General features: G+C 34.7%; 2 protein-coding genes across 4 annotated transcripts; one reads left to right on the plus strand and one right to left on the minus strand.

The window, feature by feature from the left end:
• Positions 1–10473: 10473 nt before the first annotated feature.
• Positions 10474–13428, plus strand: LOC122757508. Of its 3 annotated transcripts, none has more exons than XM_044009813.1 (2): positions 10474–10934; positions 12674–13428. In XM_044009813.1, exons 1-2 carry the CDS (start codon positions 10517–10519, stop codon positions 12706–12708), a joined length of 453 nt encoding a protein of 150 aa, XP_043865748.1. In that variant the 5' UTR covers positions 10474–10516; the 3' UTR covers positions 12709–13428. The 3 variants fall into 3 exon arrangements, 1 of the variants encoding a protein (XP_043865748.1); XR_006357568.1 differs by lacking the exon at positions 10474–10934 and adding an exon at positions 11829–12230; XR_006357567.1 differs by lacking the exon at positions 10474–10934 and adding an exon at positions 11829–12198.
• Positions 13429–13566: 138 nt separating this feature from the next.
• Positions 13567–23132, minus strand: LOC6583619 (mitochondrial import receptor subunit TOM20 homolog B). Its single transcript, XM_002009249.4, has 3 exons — positions 22849–23132; positions 22693–22768; positions 13567–14041 (listed from the first exon to the last, which is right to left on the minus strand). Exons 1-3 carry the CDS (start codon positions 22976–22978, stop codon positions 13738–13740), a joined length of 510 nt encoding a protein of 169 aa, XP_002009285.1. The 5' UTR covers positions 22979–23132; the 3' UTR covers positions 13567–13737.
• Positions 23133–26487: the final 3355 nt, after the last annotated feature.

A 26487-nucleotide genomic window follows, 5' to 3' on the forward strand; every position in this document is an offset into this window, starting at 1 on the left:
AATGGGTTCATCAAATTTCATCAAATAGAATTAGAAGAAAACTCTAGAAATCTAACGTCCTTTTCAACCAGCAATGGTTCATGTCGTTTTAGACGATTACCTTACGGTTTAAAAATAGCGCCAAATTCTTTTCAAAGAATGATGACAATATCTTTTTCCGGATTAAGTCCTTCACAAGCTTTCTTGTATGATGATGATGACTTAATTGTCATCGGTTGTTTTGAAAAACACATGATCAAAAACTTAACAGATGTTTTTGACCGGTGCAGAACACATAATCTTAAACTACATCCAGAAAAATGTTCTTTCTTCAAGCACGAAGTGACATTTCTAGGTCATAAGTGTACTGATAATGGTATTTTACCAGATGACAAAAAATATGATGTCATCGAGAAATATCCAGTCCCCACGGACGCTGATAGCGTTAGATTCATTGCATTCTGCAACTATTATAGACGTTTCATTAAAAACCACCGAATATTCACGGCACTTATGATTATGTAAAAAGAATGTCAATTTCCAATGGTCTGAGGAATGCCAAAATGCATTCGAATATTTAAAGAAAGCTTTAATTAAGCCCACCTTATTGAAATACCCTGATTTCAATAAAGAATTTTACATAATTACAGATGCAAGCAAATACACATGTGGAGCTGTACTAACGCAAAATTATGGAGATAAAGAACTCCCAGTTGCATATGCTTCACGCTCATTCACCAAAGGTGAAAGCAATAAATCAACAACAGAACAAGAATTAGCAGCAATCCACTGGCCAATTACATATTTTAGACCATATATTTATGGCAAACACTTTAGTGTAAAAACGGATCACAGACCATTAACATAATGGTTCTCAATGACAAACCCCAGTACAAAACTAACAAGAATGAGACTAGAATTAGAAGAATATGACTTCACTGTCGAGTATCTGAAAGGAAGACAATTTCGTGGCAGACGCCCTATCAAGGATAAAAATATCCAAACTAATTGAAAGTCACTACCACTGAAAGTCACTACCAGGCAACAAAGTAGACAAAACAATTTCCGCGCAGAAAATAAAGGACTATTGTAAAGGCAAACAAGCTTCTAAGCCCAACGTATACGAAGTCATCACAAATGACGAGGTGCGAAAAGTTGTGACCTTGCGACTAACAGATTTTACATGTTTATTGAAACATGGAAAAAAAAAAGTTAGAGCAAGAATTTAAGATAGCGATTTGTACTCCAATGGATTTCTCGACTTAGATCAGTTTTTCCAAAGGCTTGATTGGCCGGTGTATCTAAAATCAGCAAACTAAAAATGGCATCGAGCGAAAAGATCTTTGAATCAATTTCAATAGATACTTTCAAACAAATGTGCAATGAAAATGTAAAATCATTAAGAGTAGCTCTACTCAAGCGCTACTGACTCAAATAGATAATGAAAAAGAAAAAAAAGCAATTTTGTCTACTGTAGTATGTTGTGTGACATATAAGCATATGCTCACAATATTGTAGTGTATACAATATATGAAGTTGACATTTGCCCGAAATATAAGTAAGAGTATCATGCTCACAACATAGCAACACTTTGTTGCTTTATTTATATTATAACAGCTATACATAAGTGCCGTAATATGATCGGTCACTTATGTATAGACCGGCCTGCAGCGTGGGATCTGCAACGTAAGCATTGTTACGTTCTTGTCCACGCCGCAGCTTAAACGCTAAAATGAAAATAAGAGCAACAGCAACAGCAACAATAACAACAACAACAACAGCGACAGCATCAAAACAATGATCACCAGCAACAACTGACATCTATATTCACCTATAATCATCAGCATCTATAAATATGAAAAAGCCAGTGCGAAGACCTGCACCGGCCCCGCCCAGCGCGCCAAGCTGGGCCAACCCAATCAACAGGAAATGTGAACCGGCAGCGCTACCTTAGAGCGCGCAACGGCAGAATCTACATATAATATTATTGTTATTATTATATTATATTAAGATATAATTTTAAATAAATTGTAAAAAAAAAAAAAAAATTGTACTACTGAGCGACGATTGCGTTGCTCGATATAGCGCATGGACCGTAAAGCCATGCAAATACTAGCCAGGAAGACCACTGCGTTGGTCGAATAGGAACTATTTTCTTTTTAATACCTGAATCACCCAAAAAAAAAAAAATAATAATAATAATAATAAAAAAAAAATATATATATACATATATACTACTGTATTTTAAAAATTTTATAAATCTATATTTATTGTTCAAGAAATGAGAGGGTATATACTAATTTTTTTGTAATACCAATTTTAAAAAAATTTTTAATTTTACACAACTTTGTATTGACCCTCTTCAATTTGAAATTTTGTGTTCTTGCTGACTCGATATTGTCGATTTCAGCCTTGAACTTATTACCTATTTCGTCATATAATATCTTGGTATAATACCTATAATGGATATAATAATATCTAACATACAAATCAATTATGATTTAATATGTAACTAAAGTCTGCCTTAAATGCACCCGTGTGGTCGCGGGGCTCTAGAATACAACCACAGTGGCAAAGACCAAAATTTTATAAAGGACCTGAAGTCACTACCAGGCAAGTAAACAGAAAAATTCCTGCAGGATATGTTCAAGAAGATTTGCCTATGCAATCTCTTAACAAACGCTTCTAAGCCCAACGTTATTTGTAATGACGAATAATGAAAAGTAGTGGCCTTGCATATAACAAATCGACATGTTTTTAGAAACATGAAGAAATTATAGCAAGAATTGATGTTAGCGATTTTGTACTCCAATGGAACTTAGGTCAGATTTTCCAAAGGCTTGCATGACAAGCCGGTGTATATATAATCAGCCAACACAAGAGGCACCGTGCAAAAGATCTTTGAACTAGTTTCAACAGACTCTTTTAATAATAAGGGCAATAACATATTTTAGAGTAGCGCTACTCAAGCCGGTGACCCTAATAATAGTTAACAACGATCGAGAAGCGATACTGTTTACACACAATGATAATTTTACTGTCTGAAATTGCAAATAAAAGTGCAACAACTGTTGCCAAAGCAATATTCAAAAATTTTTTTTCTGAAGTACGGTCCAATGAAGACGTTCATTACGGACATGGAAACAGATGAAGACATACAATTGGTATGATCAACCAATTTAAAGATAATCAAAATGAATAAAAATAAAAATATTTTAAAAATATTTTAAAAATATTTACATAATAATTATCATTTCATTTATCATCTCTTGAACAATAAAATCTATTTATTTTTTTATTAAAAAAAAAAAAAACAAATTAAAAAAAAAAAAAAAAACAAATTTGCAATACATTGTTAAAATAAAAAAATTAAAAATTAAAAAAAAAAAAAACAATAAAAAAATATGATACAAAAAAACCAAAAACTTTTTTGGTAAAAAAAAAAAAATTTAATATATATGTAAAAACCAAAAATAATTTTTCTTAAGAATACAACATAACGAATAGAAAAAAAAATAATAATAATTTTTATTTTTTTTTTTAAATAACTACATTATATTACGTTATTTTTTTAAAAAAGGGGAGGTGTAGTATGTTGTATGACATATAAGCATATGCTCACAATATTGTAGTGTATACAATATATGAATAAAATGTATATGCCTTCTGCATATGCATACAAACATATATACACACATACAGCATACTCCCATTCTGCCGCTGCTTTTAGCGACAGAATTCTTTATGTAAACTTTATGTATTTTAGGCTAAGAATTGACTTGAATAAAATACGGAGAGCATTAGCGATCCAGCACTCAAAAGAAGTTGTTTAACACTACATTTCATGACGATCCGATACAAGGGGGTCATACAGGCATAACAAAAACGCTAGCAAAACTAAAGAGACAATATTATTAGAAAAACATCACGAAACATGTAAAAGAGTACATCAATAACGACGAAACACAATCGATCACCCATTATTAAAACTGAGACACCAATAAATGCTTTCCACAGAGTGATAGTAGACACGATTGGTCCACTACCACGTTCGGAAAACGGAAATGAATACGCTGTTACGTTAATATGTGACTTGACTAAGCATTTAGTAGCTATTCCGATTAAAAATAAAAGCGCAGCACTGTCGCAAAAGCAATATTCGAAGCTTTTATTTTGAAGTACGGACCAATAAAGACGTTCATTACGGACATGGGCACAGAATACAAAAATTCCATTATAAGTGACTTGTGCAAATATTTAAAAATAGACAGCATATCGTCTACAGCACACCACCACCAGACATTAGGTACCGTTAAAAGAAGCCATAGGACATTCAATGAGTACATTCGCTCATATACATATATCACTTGATAAAACTGACTGGGACGTATGGTTACAGTATTTCGTGTTGTAGGCTACAACTTGTAGCATGTTCAGTGAAACATATTAAAATATTAATAATATATTGTACGACTTTGTTACAATATTTATGCACATAACATTCGAGTGCAAAGCCCTTTGAGTACATTGCTGAGTATTTTTGACATATTTTTATGTAAACATTTATACATATATATACACATTTATGTACATACATACATACATACATACATGTACATACATACATACATTTATGCATAATTACATTTATATTAATATATATATTGGATATATACATTTATATGTAAACAGACCGCCGCTCTGCCGGCGACATGGTCAAAAGTATTTACACACCGAACATTTTTTTGCATACTCTGCTTAGAGCTTTTTGTTTTTTCGTTCACCGTTTTTGAAAAAACGCTTTTGTGACATAAAGCTTATTCTAGAAGCGATCGGCTGAAGAAATTGCTAAAATAACGGTACATGCTAATAAATAGAGCGAAAAGAACAATTACTTAGAGGTTGTCAAAAGTATTTACACACATTTTTTTGCGTCTTTAGTATTTACACAAAACTTAAACAATGTTTATTGCTTTTATTTAATGTTATTTATTTTGGATTTTTGTTTTATATAACAAAGGGCTTTTTTTTATACCCTGAACCCATTGAAAATGGGAAATCAGGGTATAATGGTTTTGTTAAAAGTATGTAACAGGCAGAAGGAGGTGTGGCAGACCCCACAAAGTATATATATTCACGATCAGGGCGACGAGCTGAGTCGATTTGGCCCTGTCCGTCTGTCTGTCCGTCCGTCCGTCCGTATGTATGAGCACGTCGATCTCAGAAGATGTAAGAGCTAGAGACTTGAAATTTTTTTTCCTAGGTCAGTGTATATCACGCGCATATCAAGTTTTTCTTTATATATCGATAACTACTCCCGATATTTTATTATCGATCAAAAACCTTATCGAAAGCTAGTTATTTAATTATATCTCCTACACCTTTAGAGCTATAGCTTGCATATTTAAATGTAGCTTGCATATTTAAATGTAGACTTATATGCATTTTCTATCATTTCGGTTTTTGTTGTAATTTACCCCCCACCCCTATATCCACCCCCTTACCCTCACCTTTGTAAAAGGCGTATTTCAAGTACTAGATACTTGTGCTTTGGAATGTACATACATTTTCACCCTATGATTACGCTCTAAAAGTTGCATTAAGATTGCACGTCTAGAAATTAAATTATTCAACAAATAAATTCTTATGTTGCCCACACCGCAGCGCAGCCCACGCGCACGCAGAGCGCGTTCTAATATGTACGTGTGTATGTATGTGTGTCGAAAAGAATTGCAGACTGATTAGAATATCAGATTAGAGGGTTCAGGGTATCTCCTAGTCGAGCAGTCTCGACTAGAGTCTTTTTACTTGTTTTAAATTAGTGTTTAGTTATTCCTGTTTTTACGTCAATTACAACCCGATGCGTTGCTGGAATTGATGCCACCATGGATCGGGCAAAGTCAATTGTTAATTTCCACCAAATTTCGGTAATTTCCTTAATGATATCATCCTGTTTTCAGTCCTTGTTGAATAATCTGTTAGATTTCATCATTACCCAAACATTTTCATTTGTTAAGGCCCGGACTTTGCGAAGAACAAGGCAGAATGGCTTAGTTTAAGTCCCTTAAAACTTTGAAGGTATTGATCCTTTATGGCAAGGAGCATTATCTTGCTGCAGTAGCCAGTCAATGGCTAGAAATAGTCTGTTTCCCAATGTAAAATCATGGTGATTTAATATTGGCAAATATCCTGACTGATTTAGAGTGCCAAAAAAAATTTGTGTAAATACTTTTGACAACCTCTAAGTAATTGTTCTTTTCGCTCTATTTATTAGCATGTACCGTTATTTTAGCAATTTCAGCCGATCGTTTCTACATAGAATAGGCTTTATGTAACAAAAGCTTTTTTTCAAAAACGGTTCACAAAAACAACATAAAAAGCTCTTTAAGCAGAGCATGCGGAAAAATTTTCGGTGTGTAAATACTTTTGACCACCTCTGTATATACATAAGCAGACCGCTGCTCTTCCGGCATCACTGGCAGCGCAGCCAACCGATTTTAGCTGTACTTGACAATTGTAATCGAATTAGGAATAATTAATGAAATAAAACTCAAACCGAAAGGACCTACAGGGGTCTGCATCAAAATATCTGCGTACTTATTACTAAATGGATTAAACTACAGCTTTGATATAATTCTTACATGGCGACAACCTTGATATAATTCTTACATGGCGACAACTTCGATATAAATCCATCAGCAACTCATAATTATTGTCAATATGAACTTGTATTTGGAAGGCAAATAAGTTTAGAGTAGAATATGCCCAGAAGAGAGCTCGAATACTTTTAGGAAAACATAAAATTAAACGAAAAGACATAAATTATAAGAAACTATTAGATTTCAAAATATAATTAAAAAAAAAAAAAAAATCATTCTATTTTAAATAACTACATTATATTACGTCCTTTTTTATACCCTGAACTAGAGAAGGGCACGTGCCGGGGTTTTATCGGGTACCGTGGGTATGATTCAATTGAGGACGCGAGAATTGAAAACTCTCCGACAAACTGTAATCTTGAATTTCTAGAGTTTTTGACTTAGAAATTGATAAATATTATGCCACACGTTATAATTCAAACTTGTCAATCTTAGATTTTTGGCAGGAGGCAACGGATCTTTATGTATTCCGGTAAGCTGTGCAACAAGCGAGCGAGTATTCTCCTCTTCTGGAAAAATTTTAAATGAAAGGCGAACAAGGCTATTAGACGCAAATCTTGATTTGCTCCTTTTTATACCCTGAACCCATTGAAAATGGGAAATCAGGGTATAATGGTTTTGTGAAAAGTATGTAACAGGCAGAAGGAATCATCGCAGACCCCATAAAGTATATATATTCTTGATCAGGACGACGAGCTGAGTCGATATAGCCCTGTCCGTCCGTCCGTCCGTATGAGTGCGTCGATCTCAGAACTTATAAGAGCTAGAGAGCTGAAAGTTGGCATGCATACTCATGTATACCATACGCAGCACGAGTTTGCTTTCTTTTTTAGATAACTCATCCGATAACTTTATTATCGAGAATAATCGAAAATTTGATTTCGTTTTTTCAGCCTAATTTGAACACTTTTAAACCTGGAGTCTTCAAATCTGTGTTGTATATAAAGTTAATGGATACAAAGATTTTGTAATTTACAGATTTTGGATACCACGCTCCATTCGCCCCCAATTTGTAAAAAACGCATTTCAATTACTAGGGACTTGTGCTTTGGAATGTACACACATTTTAACCATATGATTACGCTCTGAAAGTTTCTTTAAGATCGTATGTCTACAATAGAAATTATTCAACAAATAAATTCTCATAATATTGCTCACACTGCAGCGCAGCCCAAGCGCAGTCGCTGCTTACAGCGCAGTTAGCAGAGCGCGTGCTTATAAGTGCATGTGTATGTATGTATGCATAAAAGAAGTCCAGAATGATTAGAATATCAGCTTGGAGGGTTCAGGGTATCTCCTAGTCGAGCAGTCTCGACTGGAGCCTTCTTACTTGTTATACCCTGAACCCATTGAAAATGGGAAATCAGGGTATAATGGTTTTGTGAAAAAGTATGTAACGGGCAGAAGGAGTCATCGCAGACCCCATAAAGTATATATATTCTTGATCAGCACGACGAGCTGAGTCGATATAGCCCTGTCCGTCTGTCCGTCCGTCCGTCCGTCCGTATGAGCAAAAGGATCTCAGAAGATATAAGAGCTAGAGAGCTGAAATTTGGCATGCATACTCGTGTATACCATAGGCAGTACGAGTTTGCTTTATTTTTTCGATAACTCATCCGATAACTTTTTTATCGAGAATAATCGAAAAATCGACTTGGTTTTTTCAGCCTAATTTGAACACTTTTAGACCTGAAGGCTTCAAATTTGCGTTGTGTATAAAGTTAATGGATACAAAGATTTTGTAATTTACAGATTTTGGATACCACGCTCCATTCGCCCCCAATTTGTAAAAAACGCATTTCAATTACTAGGGACTTGTGCTTTGGAATGTACACACATTTTAACCATATGATTACGCTCTGAAAGTTTCTTTAAGATCGTATGTCTACAATAGAAATTATTCAACAAATAAATTCTCATAATATTGCTCACACTGCAGCGCAGCCCAAGCGCAGTCGCTGCTTACAGCGCAGTTAGCAGAGCGCGTGCTTATAAGTGCATGTGTATGTATGTATGCATAAAAGAAGTCCAGAATGATTAGAATATCAGCTTGGAGGGTTCAGGGTATCTCCTAGTCGAGCAGTCTCGACTGGAGCCTTCTTTTTTGTTATACCCTGAACCCATTGAAAATGGGAAATCAGGGTATAATGGTTTTGTGAAAAAGTATGTAACGGGCAGAAGGAGTCATCGCAGACCCCATAAAGTATATATATTCTTGATCAGCACGACGAGCTGAGTCGATATAGCCCTGTCCGTCCGTCCGTCCGTATGAGTGCGTCGATCTCAGAACTTATAAGAGCTAGAGAGCTGAAAGTTGGCATGCATACTCATGTATACCATACGCAGCACGAGTTTGCTTTCTTTTTTTAGATAACTCATCCGATAACTTTATTATCGAGAATAATCGAAAATTTGATTTCGTTTTTTCAGCCTAATTTGAACACTTTTAAACCTGGAGTCTTCAAATCTGTGTTGTATATAAAGTTAATGGATACAAAGATTTTGTAATTTACAGATTTTGGATACCACGCTCCATTCGCCCCCAATTTGTAAAAAACGCATTTCAATTACTAGGGACTTGTGCTTTGGAATGTACACACATTTTAACCATATGATTACGCTCTGAAAGTTTCTTAAAGATCGTATGTCTACAATAGAAATTATTCAACAAATAAATTCTCATAATATTGCTCACACTGCAGCGCAGCCCAAGCGCAGTCGCTGCTTACAGCGCAGTTAGCAGAGCGCGTGCTTATAAGTGCATGTGTATGTATGTATGCATAAAAGAAGTCCAGAATGATTAGAATATCAGCTTGGAGGGTTCAGGGTATCTCCTAGTCGAGCAGTCTCGACTGGAGCCTTCTTACTTGTTATACCCTGAACCCATTGAAAATGGGAAATCAGGGTATAATGGTTTTGTGAAAAAGTATGTAACGGGCAGAAGGAGTCATCGCAGACCCCATAAAGTATATATATTCTTGATCAGCACGACGAGCTGAGTCGATATAGCCCTGTCCGTCCGTCCGTCCGTATGAGTGCGTCGATCTCAGAACTTATAAGAGCTAGAGAGCTGAAAGTTGGCATGCATACTCATGTATACCATACGCAGCACGAGTTTGCTTTCTTTTTTAGATAACTCATCCGATAACTTTATTATCGAGAATAATCGAAAATTTGATTTCGTTTTTTCAGCCTAATTTGAACACTTTTAAACCTGGAGTCTTCAAATTTGTGTTGTATATAAAGTTAATGGATACAAAGATTTTGTAATTTACAGATTTTGGATACCACACCCCCTTCGCCCCCAATTTGTAAAAAACGCATTTCAAGTACTAGAGACTTGTGCTCTGGAACGTACACACATTTTTACCATATGATTACGCTCTGAGTTTCACTTTCATTAAGATCGTATGTTTACAAAAGAAATTATTCAACAAATAAATTTTCATAATATTGTTCACACTGCAGCGCAGTCGCTGCTTACTGCTTACTGCTTACTGCTTACTTGTTTTTATATAAAAACATGTAATATTTCTGTAAATAATATTGTAATTTTTAAGAATTAACTTGTTATTTTTAGAAGAAAAAATTTGTTGTAATTTTTGAGAATTAAATTTTTTGAGCTTTTGACCGTGGGCGGATCGGGCCGGGTGCAAAAAAGTCGGCCCGTTCCCACCTCTACCCTCAACCCATTGAAAATGGGTTCAGGGTATAAAAACAAATTTGGAATAATTTAGTTTGTTAGATTTCTGTAAGTGTTTGTAAATCTAACTATAACTATGGCTTTGAATTTAAAGATTCAAGGCCAGATTTGCCATCGCATTGGATCACTGTAACCTATTGAAGATGCACAGCACAAATTCTTGCAAATATACTTCATGGGCAATACGGAAGAACAACTTAAAGGGCGTCAAGAAATCAACACAGCTATGAAAAGAGCAATTCTCCAAAATTTGCAGCAAATGCTTCACGAACATCATGCATTGGTCAAGCTGTTCAAGACTGCTTTAGAGTGCATGCCAAGAGATGACTATAAAGTAGTAATCAGAGCAGATAAAACACCAGCTGGAACACATGAACGCACATTTAATGCTGCAACAATCTATGAAGTCGCAATCCTGATTGTCGGTGAAAGCTTGGAAGCACGCGATATTGTGCTAACACGACGCAGTACTGGGCAACTACAAAGAATATCTGAAACGCACCGTTCATATGACGCTTTACAATACCCACTGATGTTTTGTCAAAAAGACGATGGATATCACTTCAATATCAAAATGATTAATCCATTGAATGGTAAAATCAATCATTGTTTTCATTTTAACTTTATATACATTTCATTCTGTTTGCTTTTGGTACACAAAAAAAGTTATCACTCTTAATTTAGTAGAGAGTAGCTGTAAGAGTCGTAACCCTATTAGGGGTTCTAAAATACAATTTTTACGATCAACAAATCACAGGGCCAATCTTTGACTATTTGTGGCCTCAATCTAGAAAATGCGTGTTTTTCTCATGGTCAATTGTAGGTGGCATGCTCACGTGTTGGCAAACCATCCGCATTATTTGTTCTTGCACCTGACCAAAAAACGAAGAATGTCGTTTACCACAAGGTGCTTGAATGAAAATCCGATTAATAAATTAATAAAAGTGTATCCCAACCTGAACAACATAGCTTTCAACAATTTTTTACCTAGAAATAATATAGAGGGAAATGCAACGTTTGCCGGGCCAGCTAGTTTTTGTTAAATAAAAAATTTTAATGCAGGATTATAAACTAATATATTTTCTTCTAAACTAAAAAAGAAAAACAGTGAAATTTCAAACTTACCATAATAATATTAATTAAAAACAAAAGGAACTCCAATGTCTGCGTAAACAAAAGTCTACGTACTCTTACAAACTAATATAAACTTACTAACTATAAGGAACAATCTTTTTAATTAAACTTCAAATTTAATATCTTGTGGGATAACCCTTCATCTTAATCACCTCTCTGAGGCGATTTGGCATTGAAAGCACCAATTTTTCGATATATTTGGGATCTAACGCACACCACTCCTGGTGTAATGCCTCTCGCAGGCGGTTTTTGTTGCTGATTTGGTGCTTCCTTATTTTTTTTTCGAGCATATTCCAAACATGCTTGATTGGATATATATCCGGACTCTGTGGCGGCGTCTCTAAATGGTGTGGAGTGTTGTACGCGAGATACAACCTAGTATTCATTGCTTTATGTTTTGGGTCATTGTCCTGTTGAAACCAGAAATCAGACCCAATTCCAAGTTTCTCGGCGCTGCTCTTTAAATTTTTTTTAAAATATCAATGTACACATATTGGTCCATCACTCCGTCGATGAATTCCAAATTTCCGACTCCTGCTGCAGCTATGCAACCCCAAACCATAATACCTCCGCCGCAGTGTTTTACGGTTTTTATTGTATTTTTGGGGTTCAATGCTTATCCTGGTCTCCTCCAGACGCGGACACGCCCATCTGAGCCAGAAATGTTATGGGCCCTTTATTTCTAAGACGAATGCTGACGCCAGACAGTGCAAGAAAATAAGAGTACGTAGACTTTTGTTGACGCAAATATTTGGGTATGTTTACATTCGCTGTAATATTATGGAACTAAAATTAAAAGTAAATGTTTTTCTTTTATAATTTAGAAGAAAATATATTAGTTTATAATCCTGCATTAAAACTTTTTAATTTAACAAAAATTTGGCCACGTTTCAGGGTGATTCGCGCAAATACAACAAGAGTACGGTGACTTTAGTGGCACACTGTATATACATACATATTTCTGTTTTTAAATATAGTTCGTACTAAGGAAAACTTACTTAACTTTCAATCTATAATTACCGATAGTACATAGAATCTTACTTACCCCTTCAATTAATGGTGGACAGCATGCGGGGTCCTTCAGCATTAAAAGCAACATCACATAATTCATTTTTGTACTGCTAAAAATATCCAAATTTGTATAGCTTTGACAACGACTCCCATTTTATTAATCCACTTGTATTATTAAATCTTTCAGCTGCAACGGTGATGCATTTAGCTCAAAGGCGATGATTTGGAACCATCTTAATTTGACAAGTAGTGGCTATTTTCACTGTCGAGCTCGCATTAGTAATATTATAAATATTTTGTAAACAAATTTGTAAATGGAGTAATGACGAATGAAGATAGATACCAATTGCTTTATCACAACGGTCCAGTGGAAGCTGTCGCAGATGGGCCCACTGGCCGTCTTTACTGCGAAGTTCAGCTTAACATAGATGCCAATGGCAAATTGTTCTCTTGAGGAAAACTTTGCAAATGGGCCCAGTCGCCGTCTGTACTGCAAAATTTTTGAAACAGTGGGCAATTTCCTTATAAATGTTGCTTCGATGAAAGCTTTTTGTAGATGGACATAGTCGCCGTTTTTAACATCGGCTCGACCTCTTAAAGACTCCAATCATAAATCAAAAGAAATTCCATAAGATATTTTGCATTATGGGATAGGGTAAAACAAAGTTATCATGTGCAGCTGGTATATTGGTCATTATCTCTGACCTCTAGAATGTAGGAGTAGATGGGCCCAGTTGCCGTCTTACCTATCAACTTAACCTATTAAAAGGTCGAAGCAGAATAATTAGGGGAAAACCAAGTTTTCATTTATAGGTAGGTCTATTGATCATCATCTATGACTTCTTGAATGTCAGAGTAGATGGACCCAGTAGCCGTCATTCCTACTGACTGGTCCAAGCATCAAATCAATTAAATTTCTCAGGAGATTCTGCGAATGAAAAACTAATTTGCATTCGATCTTGAAAGGCGGAGGAGTTTTCTTAAAGATCTTTGCACAACTTAAGTACATCCAAATTTTAAAGATAATATAGTTACCAGTCTTGAGGGCGATTTGACCGAAATTTATGATAAATAGGTGGCTTGTTGGAGGAATACAATGTAATTAAAAATTAATGCTTATTATAATCAATCAGTTAAGTTTAAAATTTAATATTCATACATTACACATGTATCGAACTTTATTAAATTATAATATGAAGCCCTTATCTTGTTGAAATATATATACTAGGCTCCTTTGTTCATTTGTAATTATTATTCTAAGTCATCAACGGTTGCAGATCCGGAAGTTTCTAAAATATTTGAAGAGCTCTCATTCTGGCTAGAGCGAGTTCCAGCGACCAATCCTTCGTTAGATTCTGAAGGCCTATTACCGAATTCTTGCATTTTGATAATTAACATAGCAAACACTTGAGCCGGTAGAGAGGATTGAAGCACTTGTAGTAATCGAGCGGGCTGACCACACACTACGATTGCATTAGCTAAATGCTCGACACCGCTTTCGAAATCACCACGAGCTATCAAGGTTTCACCTAGCTGAATTTCTTGAAGGAAATATCTGAAATTTATAATAATATTTTAGTCTTACAGTTCAATATGTGTAAAATGTATATAGTTTATATTAAAACCAAATTAACAGGCATTAAAGTAATATAATAAATATCTAAATATTCTAATATCCAAAAAATAAATCAGTATTAACAGATATACCTTGACAGATATGAAAAAAAAAAAAACAAAAAAAACAATAATATGATTTAGCCCTTATACATTTTCTGATGGTTAATATAGATATAGATAGGCTCAGCACGGCACCTCGTTTAATTTATTGTGTGGGTATGCGACGGATCCTTTTGCCTGATAAACACACTATATTTTTATTATAAATTGATGATTTTTCAAAAAATTACGCAAACAGCAAATTGTTTACAGCCGTTCCCGACACAAACAATTTAAAATTTGTTAGTATCCTAAACTATTTATAATTATTAAAGGTTTCAGCCTTTTTCCCATACTTGATTCTCTGGAATTTTTTTAAGTTATGAGAATTTGATATATACAGTGCCGCTCAACTCTCTCTCCCTATAATTTATATTTTACCAATTATCATAGCTCTAGTTGAGGCTGCTCGAGTACGAGAACTTCACAACCCATCGAGAAAGTGATATTTAAAAAGTTCTTTGCTGCTTTTCTGCATACACAAGAAAATCATCATGGGTTTATTGATATGAAAGACACCTCCAACTACATTCTCTCTCTCTCTCTCTCTCTCTCTCAATTGGAAAAGTTTTTGGAATACCCGAAATTTTATTAAATTAAACAGCTGTAAGATTTTTAGTGACACTAGATTTTCGTACAGTTTGAGGTGTTGCCCTATTTTAAGAAAAAAATGGTAGTAGCAACGCCTGTTTTATGAACATTATAATAAACCTTTTGGTACAACCTACCGTTTAAAAAATATTTTGTACAAAAATGTTTACTTTAGAAGTTAAGAGCTAAATTTTAAATTCATATTGGCTGTACGATTTTCAATGACGCATACTGTATAACGAAAAAATTAATTCTTTAAAAGCCGACTCAGCCTGTCGCCCAAAACACTTTATGAAAACTGCTATGCCTCCATTTCAAACGGGTTAAGGGTATAAAAACTAACCACGACATACATTACTCGGCATAGTTTTTTAACGAAAAAAGTTTTGCGTACTTTGAGCACAACTTTTTTACGGACTTATTCAGAACTTTTTATTTATTTTTAATTTGTTATATATATATAATAGAAACTTAAAAATATGCCACTACAGATTTTTCCATAGAAACTTAAAAACATATTTATTAAATTTAAATTTAGGGCGCGACATACAGTGACGAAGTAAATTATTGGCACAGCAAGGTTTTAGAACTTTATAGCAATTTTTCAAATATTTTGAAACGTCTTTTTAATGAAATAAAATATTAACCAAATAGAATAGGGAATTTTTGAAATTTTACAAAAAAAAAATATTCCGAAAAACTTCATCGTACATTTAAAAAAAATTAAATAACCAAAAAAAAAAACCCAAAATTTTGCTGATCAAAATTATTGGCACACTTAGTATTTTTTGGTTTTTTTATACTCATTCACGAAAGTGAATTAGTATATTGGTTTTTTTCTGTCCCTATGAACGCAATCTGTTTCGGCGCTATTGAAGCTAGAGACTTGAAATTTGGAACACATACTCGTGTATATCTCCGATCTATAAAGTGTTAAAATTTTCCCGATCCGCCCACTAGGGGCGTGGCAAATCAGAAAATGCATTTTCCGATATGCCAGAAATCATATTTATTAAAGAGCTAGAAAGCTGAAATTTGGAATATAGATCCGCATCGAGATCACGAGCTATGGCGGATATATCTACGCCCATTGGGGGCGTGGCAAGTCGGATAAAACTGTATCTCCAAGAGTTTTACAGCTAGAGCGCTGACATTTTGTACATCGGCTAAGGTTATGATTCTATAAAGTCTAAAGGCAAACATTTATTTCTACGCTCATTAGGGGCGTGGCAAATCGGAGCTAAAGATATGGTGATTTTTTTAATTCTGCTATATTTTAAACACTATTGATGCCAGACCACCCAAGACCAAAAAGTTTTGTCGGATGTATGTCCGCCAATAGGAGGCGTGGCATACCGCAAAAGTTGATATCTTCTAAAGTATAATAGCTAGAAGCTTCAAATTTAGATAGTTAAGTTACTAGTAATCTCCTCTATCGATAATCTAAAAATATTTTTTACGCCTCTTTAGGGGCGTGGCATATCGAAAAATACCCTGTAATTTTCACATTCAAACTTTGCAGTTAGGGTACCGTTATCTCGTTCTAAGCACTGACCAAAAATTAGATGCTTACGCCCAGTAAGGCCGTGGCAAATCGGGAAAAACTGCATTTTCTACAGTGTTAGAGCGAAACTTAACTACTAAAGTGCTGATGTTGAATGAGTATCCCGCAGTCGGTAACGCACGACTGCAACGTTCTTACTTGTTTTTTTTTTTTTTTTAACAATTTGACCGATTGCACAATGGGTAAAAATACCGATAGTGCGGCAAAACCCTAATTTTTTTTATCTCGAATCCGCAATTTTTTTTTTTTTTTTTTTTTTTCTCATTAAGGAGATTTTAATAGACGTAAAAACAATTTTTATAAAATTTTGGGGACTGCCGGTTTTCAGCTTTATCGAAGTCAGCTGATTCAGGATTGCATTGTGAATTGCAAAAAGTGTGAGAAATAATTCCCATCTTTCGGCGTAAAAAAGACCATTGCAATTAATATTTACGAAAAACTGTAGTTACGGACAGTTTGTCCAAAAGTATACTAAATTATATGTTTCAAAAGATTTTCTGTGCCTCTTGATTTAGTGTGAAACACTAAAATGTGTTGCTAATTGAATTTTCACCGTAACCTTAAAAACATTTCTGCGTTTCGTGGAAGATAACTTATAAGTGACAAGGTATTCATTAAACGTTCCTTAATCAAATGCTATAAAGGGTTTTTGCTGCTTTTTGCTCCATTTGGCCAAATATCGTATGCTGCAGATAGATACGTGATTTTCCTAGAAGTTTGGAACAGCAACAATAGGCAAGAAAGCGCTGTCAGAAATTTTATATTGGAGAATGTAAACAGCGAAAATATATCTTATGTGCAACTGGACATTATTATGCAAAATGTCTAAAATTTTAGATAATTTGCGCAAATGTAATCGTAATCTGAATTGATTTAATCAAAAACATACGCCTGGGCTAGCATCTAGTGTAAAGCTTATGATACACTGCCACGGCAACAATATGAATATGGGGGGTCGGAAGACCTTAAGCTATAACGAAGCAGGACCCCGATTAAAGAGTAAATTAGCTTCTGAACTTGCCTTAGAGAGCAATAATTCAAAGCTCATATTGCTACATGCTGATTTGGTTTCATCAAAGAAATCAAAAGAAACCAATAAAACTTATGTAGTACAAAAAACTATGAGCAGTGACAATTTATGGGATATGGAAAATAAGCTATTATTATTTAAAAAAAAAAATCCGAAAGTTTGTATTAATATTACTAACGTGTGCGCGAAATTTCTAGGGTCTATCTTTAAATTTACAGTTAATGCCGCACTATCGGTATTTTTACCCATAGTGGATTGGGCAAAGTCATTTTGGCAATTTTTTTTCTTTATTTAAAGCTTCGCAAATTTGAATTTTAATATAGAAAATTTTGTAAGAATTGATCATATTTTTTTACTTTTCTTAATACTGGCACCTAAGCTAAAAGAGACATCGATAGCTCAGAGGAAAATTATCCTGCATTTGCACGATCAAGTCAAATTTATTGAATAAACTGGAAAGATAATGGAAAAAACCGATTTTCTATTCGAAGCTACGTGCAGCACTCCAAGGAAACCCGCAATCTGTTCATAAACATACAGGTCGCCTTAAGTTGTTGAACAGCCATGAATGCTGGAAAATCGTTCGAAATTATCGATTACGATACGAAGAGTACTGCACAAGGCCAAATACAAAGTGCGTGTGGCTAGAAGAAAACCGTGCATCAAAGGTGCTTATAAAAAAAAAGCGTTTGGACTACGCTAAGGAAAATTTTAGCAAGCCATCTGATTATTGAAGTCAAGTCTTCTTCTGTGATGAGTGGAAATTCAATATATTTCGATCGGATGGGCTTTAAACTGCTTAGAGAATGCCAAATACTTCGTTTCACAAAAACAATATTACGCCAAACGTTAAGCACGGTGGTTGTGGGGTGATGGTCTGGGGTTGCATATCTTCTGCAGGTGTGCCCGAATTTGTAGACGGTATAATGGACAAACATTTGTATCTAAATATTTTTATACCCTGAACCCATTGAAAATGGGAAATCAGGGTATAATGGTTTTGTGAAAAAGTATGTAACGGGCAGAAGGAGGCGTGGCAGACCCCACAAAGTATATATATTCTTGATCAGCGCGATGAGCTGAGTCGATATAGCCCTGTCCGTCTGTCCGTCCGTCCGTATGAGTGCGTCGATCTCAGAAGTTATAAGAGCTAGAGAGCTGAAATTTGGCATGCATACTCCTGTGTACCATACGCAGTACGAGTTTGCTTTATTTTTTCAATAAATCGTCCAATAACTTTTTTATCGAGAATAATCGAAAAATTGATTTTGTTTTTTTAGCCTAATTTGAACACTTTTAGACCTGGAGTCTTCAAATTTGCGTTGTATATAAAGACAATCGATACAAAGATTTTGTAAATTACAGATTTTGGATACCACGCCCCCTTTCCCCCCAATTTACAAAAAACGCATTTCAAGTACTAGAGACTTGTGCTTTGGAATGTACACACATATTCACCATATGATTACGTTCTTAAAGTTTCATTAAGATCGTATGTCTACAAAAGAAATTATTCAACAAATAAATTCTCATAATATTGCCCACACTGCAGCGCAGCCCAAGCGCAGTCGCTGCTTACTGCGCAGTTAGCAGAGCACGGGCTTATGCGTGCGTGTGGATGCATGTGCATAAAAGAAGTGCAGAATGATTAGAATATCAGCTTAGAGGGTTCAGGGTATCTCCTAGTCGAGCAGTCTCGACTGGAGCCTTCTTACTTGTTTTAAAACAAATTCTGAAAAGCTACAACTACCAAGCTCGTTCACATTTCAACATGACAATGCCCATATCGTCAAAATATGACTGGCGTATAATACCGCTCCAGACCTAAATAGAATTGAACACTTTGGAAAGAATTGGATAGGCGCATCTCAAAACGGGTAATAACAAAACAAGCCGACCTAAAACGAGATCTTATTGTGGAATGGAAAAAAATTAGTGAAGATGTCAAATAATTTTGTTCATTATTCATTCATTGATTATTGAATTTATAAAAAAAAAGTACGTTGATGTTTTCGCAATATTTTTACTGTATGATTTATTTCTATTTAGTAAATTTTTTGTTTCACTAAAAAACCGTTAAAAAACAATTACAAAATTGCTTTAAAAAGTTTGCTGTGCCAATAAATTAGTTCGTCACTGTAAGTATTTTGACAAGAATGTAATACTAAGAAAAAAATATTAAGCTGAACAAAGGTAAAGGAATGAAGACAAATTTAATCAAATGCATATCTCTTTCGCCTTCAATAAAATTTTCGATTCGGACCTGAATCCCCAAAATTTTGCAAAATGATTGGTTTTGTTTAACTAAATAGTTGTTTTGTGTTTTAATAGACTCTATATAAGATATATACAAGGAAGAATATTAATATCCTTAACAAAACTAAACAAACACCCGAGCTATCATGGCAAATAGCTTAATCCTGCTACTGTAAAAAAAAAACTTTTCCGATATGTCTATCATCGGAAAGAAAGGCATTATCATTTAAGATACCCTATTTTTATAAATTTTTTTGTAACTTTTACAAAAAGATTTTTAAACAAGAAAGCTCTTGTCGAGACTGTTCGACTACGAGATCCCATGAACCCTTCGAGTAACAGCTATTTCAATCATTTTTCGCATCTTTCTGCTTAAGCAAGAAGTACACATACTCACACGCACATGCACGCACACACAAAAACCCGCATGGGCTGCAATAATAATTTTCTGATTATAACATTAAAATGTATGCTGTTGCCAAAGCACAAGTCTCTAGTATTTGAAATACGCCTTTTACAAATATGTGGGTGAGGGGGTGGATATAGGGGAAGGGGAAAACTTATAACAAAAATCGAGATTTTATAAAATGCATCTAAATCTACATTTATTAATTTGGAGACTCTAACTCTAAAGATGTAGCAGATATCATTTTATAACTGATTTTCGATAAGGTTCTTTATCGATAAAAAATAACGTGCTATATATACGGACAAAAAAATTTGGAGTCTCCAGTTCTTATATCTTCTGAGATCGACGCGTTCATACATACGGACAGACGGGCAGAGCTAAATCGACTCAGCAGATATCATTTATTATATACATATACTACATATTTTTAACAAAACCATTATACCCTGATTTCCCACTTTCAATAGGTTCAGGGCATAAACATAGTATGTTCACGATCTCCTAAATTATTTTTTGCTGAGCGGCACTGTGTTCCATAACTTTCTTTCCACCTTAAGGTCGTATGTAACTATATTCATATTTTTATCTTCTCAATTCTGTTATGAATTTTTTCATTTTTTATTTCAGATACAATACAGACTTAAATATGTAAATAATCGTTTGTTTATTAACATAAGTCTGTTCCAAAAAACAAATTCTACTGCGGCCACGAAAGTATCCATATGTGAAAGGCTAAAAAATGTAGTTTTACTTAGACTGCACTTTTAGGTGCGAAATGATGACTAATCAAAACAGTTAGTTTTTCTAAAGTTGCATATACACTGCGCGTCATCAGGTTAGCGCCCCCCTTTACACTCAAGCTCAAAGCTAAATAAAATCTAAACCAGCAGAGCTCCATCTTTGAAATTTTTTTACATTATACTCCATTTATTTCTCTTTAAAATACAAAAAGAATGGCTACTGTAACAATAAGGATTATTTTGTAATAATTTTTTTTGTAAAATGTACAAAAAACATGTAACAAAAATTTGGTCATCAGATTAGCGCCCCCTGCGCTAAATTCAATTTATTTAAGTTAATTACCAAAAATAACACCTGTATATTAAGCTATTGTTATTTTTAAGTAATATTAGTAGTGCGTAGTGCCGTTTTTTGTTTGAAATTACTTAAAAAAATTCGATTAGGAATGGAATTATAAAGTTGTTCAATATTATTCAAGGATATGGTTGATTAAGCGTGTTCAGTACCTTCGATTAACTCTGTCTTTGTACTATAATGCTTTCCGGACTCATATACTTTCCTGACCAACCATCCCCAGACGTTTCCAATGATATTAAGGTCGAGTGAGTATGGTGGCCACTCCATGAGATCAATTTTTTGGCCCTGAATCCAGGACTTCAGGGATCGGGCGGTCTGAATTGGGGCATTATCATGCTGGAAAATCTAATGCCGGTTTTCAGACAGGTTATAGAAATGCGGAACAGCAGTTTTAAACACGATATTATGGTCCTATGCGTTCATGCGCGATGTCAAAAATTGAAGCTTACAAGCGCTGTAGTAAGATATTGCACCCTACATCAATGCCACACCACCCCCCCACCGCAGCGGCTTGGAATCCGTTCCAAATAATGTTCTTCTATGAGTAGGTCATGGATATAATAATTATATCCATCAGTTCCTTCCAAATTCAATTTTTCTCATCAGAAAAGACAACATGCTGCCATTGGATAGGCCACGTCATGTTCGCCCGGCCAAAATTAATGCGTATTTCTTTTCTCAGCATATCGACTGGTGTCTTTTTTTTACATTCTGTTTCTTTAGGTAATTAACTTTCTTTATTGCTCTTTGGACCGTTGATAAGCTCGTCTTAAGACCGATTTTATCCCTAATCTTAGTGGTCGATTCATGGGAATTCGAAGCTTCCCGAACTAATGCTCTTCTATTTCCTTCTGAAATCACTTGATTATTGCCGCTTATATAGTTTTTTCCATAGTTTTCCCTATTTGTAAGAAAATTGCCACTTAGTTTTCTGTTTTTTCCTGATTTTTCAGCATTTTTCTGGTTGCATAGTCTAGATTCAAAGTATGCCTCAATCTTTGATTTTCAACCAAAGATAAAACTGTTTCTTTACCCATACTATAAATATATTGAATACTTTGAGCTTCACAAAAAATTTGGTGAGTGTAATTGCCAAAATAAGCAAGATAATTACAATTGCATTTGGGGGCGCTAATCTGATGACGCAAAATAAGTGCACACATTTTTTGCGAAAATAGAGAAGGATAGAAAATAAAACATAACGGGTTTTCACTCGCGCTTTTTTTTGGTATGAGAGACATCTCATATGATGATAATGAAATAAAAAAAAAACCAAGAAGTTGTGTGCAATAGGCAAAGAGAAAAACGTAAAAGAACATGAGTGTAAGGGGGGGCGCTAACCTGATGACGCGAAGTGTATAAAAAAAAAAATAGTTTAAGCGTATGACCAAATTGTATGCTCTGAAGAACTTTACAGAGCCATACAATTACAGAGCCATGACTAATCCTTTTAAACTTGCCGTAATAGGAATTTTATGTGTATACGAATCGTACACACGTGCATCCTGTATTATGTAATATAGAAATTCAATAGTTCATTACCTTTCTATAGCTTCATGGTCACTCAAATTTGGCATTCCCTGTTTAGCAGATCCTACCTTACGGTTACGCCGACGACCTGTTTTAATGTTATCCATATATATGTATATAAATTATAAAATTGTACATAAGACATTGGTTGTTACAGAATTTACTTACGATCGCGCACTTTTTTTTTGTAGTCTGGTTCACTACGGCGTTTGTTGTCAAAATAAATGCAATATCCAATGAACAACGTTCCAGCCAAACCTGCTGCAATTCCAATTGCAGTTTTGTTTATTTCAATCATAATTCCGTAGCTTTTTTACTCCATAAACCACACTATAGCTGCTAAGCAATCGATGTACGAGTCGATAGTATCGATTGCTTTAAAAATCGATGAGACGTTTAAGGTGAAATGTGACTCACGATATTTTCCAATAAATTTAGCGTTGTGTTAATAACAATTCAAAAATGCAAACAAATCAAATTAATGGAATTGGAACAAATTTTTGTTATATACACTATGACAAGATTTTCCCAACATAAATGTGAGAGATGTAATAATAAACAAAAAATAGTAACTTTTTATATTAAATTTTTAATATAAAACATAAAGCAAAAATGAGCCTGCAACAAAAATATAAAATAAAACAAGACGTTACCGATACTCATGTCCCAAACATTGCTGATCCATTTTCCGATTTGCCATACCTTTAATACATATATAAAAAATTAATATATACATAATAAATTTTAAAATTCTATACAGTCCAACATTTTACAGTAGGCTTAAAATTGTCTCTTGTCATGACGCCCAGTGCTATATGGGCGTTGAGACTCATATTTTTGCGTCATAAAGCCCACGGGCGTAATGACACTTTTAAATGTGAACTAGTACCCACTACAAAAGTTAAATAGCGTATAACGGCGCTAAGACACAATGAAAGAAGATTGATAAATCTTTTAATTTTTCGAACTTCTTCGAGATGAGGCCTATACTTCGTAAGTTATGTTAGCCAGTGCCATTGATGGTGATATACAGTTTGCGTCACTGTAAATCGTTTACATCGAAAATTTTTATTACCGCCTAAAAAAGCGTTCAGAAAAACAAGTAAGAAAGCTCTAGTCGAGATTGCTCGATTACGAGATCCCCTGAAACCTTCGAGCAATAGCTATTTCAATATTTTTTCGCGTCTTTCTGCTTACACACACACGCATACACCACACATATACACACACACACGTATGGGCTGCATTGTGCGCTTACTATAATAATTGTTTAATAACTTTTTTTGTGGACATACGATCTTCATGCAACTTCATAGCACGCCAAATCACAAGTCTCTAGTATTTGAAATACGCCTTTTACAAACTTATACATTTAAAATTTGGAGACTGTATTTCTTTTAAGGATGAAGGAGATATAATTTTATAACTGATTTTCGATAAGGTTTTTTTATCGATAAAAAATAACGGGATGAGCTATCGATTTTTGGTGATAAAATCGATATCCGCACTATATATACGGCAATTTAAAAAAAATTGAAGTCTCTAGCTCTTGTATCTTCTGAAATCGACGCGTTCATACATACGGACAGAAGGACGGACAGACAGAGGGACAGGGCTAAATCGACTCAGCTGATCAAGAATATATATACTTTGTGGGGTCTAACACGCCTCCTTCTGCCTGTTACATATATTTTAACTAAACCATTATACCCTGATTTTCCATTGAAAATGGGTTCCGGGTATAATAATAATAATAATAAAAAAAAAAGTTCTTAGCACAATGCGCAAAAAACAAAAAACAATAAAAATGAAGACCTTCTCAAGGATTTAGAGAGCAAAAACATTTCCGTACTATCATTTTTTTTAGTTATTTGTTAAATGAAAATTATGACAAACACCAGCTTTAAATATAAAGAGTTATCTTCAGATTCTGAAGAGGCGGAAATTGACAGCAATTTGCACCTCAGTCAAATGACTGACTTTCAGGGTGTCATAATGCCCAAAAAAAAAGAAAGGGAAATAATGTCCTGCGTGCGTTATGTCACATTTAAAAGTGTCATTACACCCGTGGGCTTTATGACGCAATGATTATCTATATAAATCGAATTCGAATACAAAATGTAACAACTAAATTGATGTTGCATTATTAAAATACAGACATACATTTATATATACATATCTAAATTCTTGAATGAATGATCTTAGTTGATCTAGGATTTAGTCAAAAAGAATAATGCATAAAAGAAATGTAGAGTTAGACAGCATAAATGCACAAAAAACAAGTAAGAAAGCTATAGTCGAGATTGCTCGACTACGAGATCCCCTGAACCCTTGGAGCAATAGCTATTTCAATCATTTTTCGCGTCTTTCAGCTTACACAAGAAATACGCACACAAACACACACACGCACACACATACACACACACATACACAATCACATACACACACAAGCACCCACGCATAAACACGCATGGGCTGCAGTGTGCGCTTACTATGTTTAATAACTTTTTTTGTGGACATACGATCTTCATGAAACTATTTGCCAAAGCACAAGTCTCTAGTATTTGAAATACGCCTTTTACAAATGTGAGGGTGAGAGGGTGGATATAGGGGTGGGGGGTAAATTTTAACAAAAACCTAAATTGCATATAAGCATACATAAAAAATTTGGAGACTCTAGCAATAAAGGTGTAGAAGATATAATTTTATAACTGGTTTTCGATAAGGTTTTTTATCGATAAAAAAAAGATCGGGATGAGTTATCGATTTTTAATGATAAGCTCGATATCCGCTCTGTAATTACGGACATTTTAAAAAATTTTTAATTTTAAGTCTCTAGCTCTTATATCTTCTGAAATCGACGCGTTCATACATACGGACAGACGGACGGACGGACAGACGGACGGACAGACAGACGGACAGGGCCAAATCAACTCAGCTCGTCGCCCTGATCAAGAATATATATACTTTGTGGGGTCTGCCACGCCTTCTTCTGCGTGTTACATACATTTTAACAATAATTTTAAAAATAAGGAGTGGCCCGACTTCATTTTGCTTTGGCACGTCTTCCATTACATTATAAGGTTTTATTTCTCGATCATTTTGCTGCAGGCAGAAAGTTATGACACCTACTCACTCAGTACATTGCATGCTTCTAACTTACTCATTCAAATTCATATCGAATGAACGTATTTTGTGAGTGAAGTCACGCAGCCCTCAAATTGCAGGGTACAGATGTTCCTGTAGTCGAGCAGTCTGAACTGGAGCGTTTTCACTTGTTATACCTTCAACCTATTGAAAATGGTATATCAGGGTATAATAGTTTGTTAAAATGTGTGAAATTCTTAATCACAACAGATGAGGCTTTAGTCGGGGAGTCCGACTCTGGTAATTTGATGATCAGATGCTCCAGATTAAATTTGAATGCAAGCTTAACGTTTATTTTTAATTGTTGATCAAATAAAAATAGCTATATTATTTATTTATGCTTATTTTTGCTTTCGTTATCATAAGCACTGACCAGAGAACACATAGACATTGCAGAAAAATTGTAACACTAATCAGAGAACACATAGACTATACATGTAGAGCAAACTTTTCTACAGCAGAAAATGTTAAGTTGTTTGACCACTATACTTCGTATTTGCTCGGCTCGGTCGCCGAGCAAATACGAGCCTAGCAAATACGAAGCAAAGTTGTCAACCAACTTAACATTTTCTGCTGTAGAAAAGTTTGTTCTACATGTATAGTCTATGTGATCTCTGATTAGTGTTACAATTTTTCTGCAATTAGCAGGTGAAAAAGGCC

This window comes from Drosophila mojavensis, unplaced genomic scaffold, assembly GCF_018153725.1.
Source record: "Drosophila mojavensis isolate 15081-1352.22 unplaced genomic scaffold, ASM1815372v1 contig_74, whole genome shotgun sequence".
NCBI classification, from domain to species: Eukaryota; Metazoa; Arthropoda; class Insecta; order Diptera; family Drosophilidae; genus Drosophila; species Drosophila mojavensis.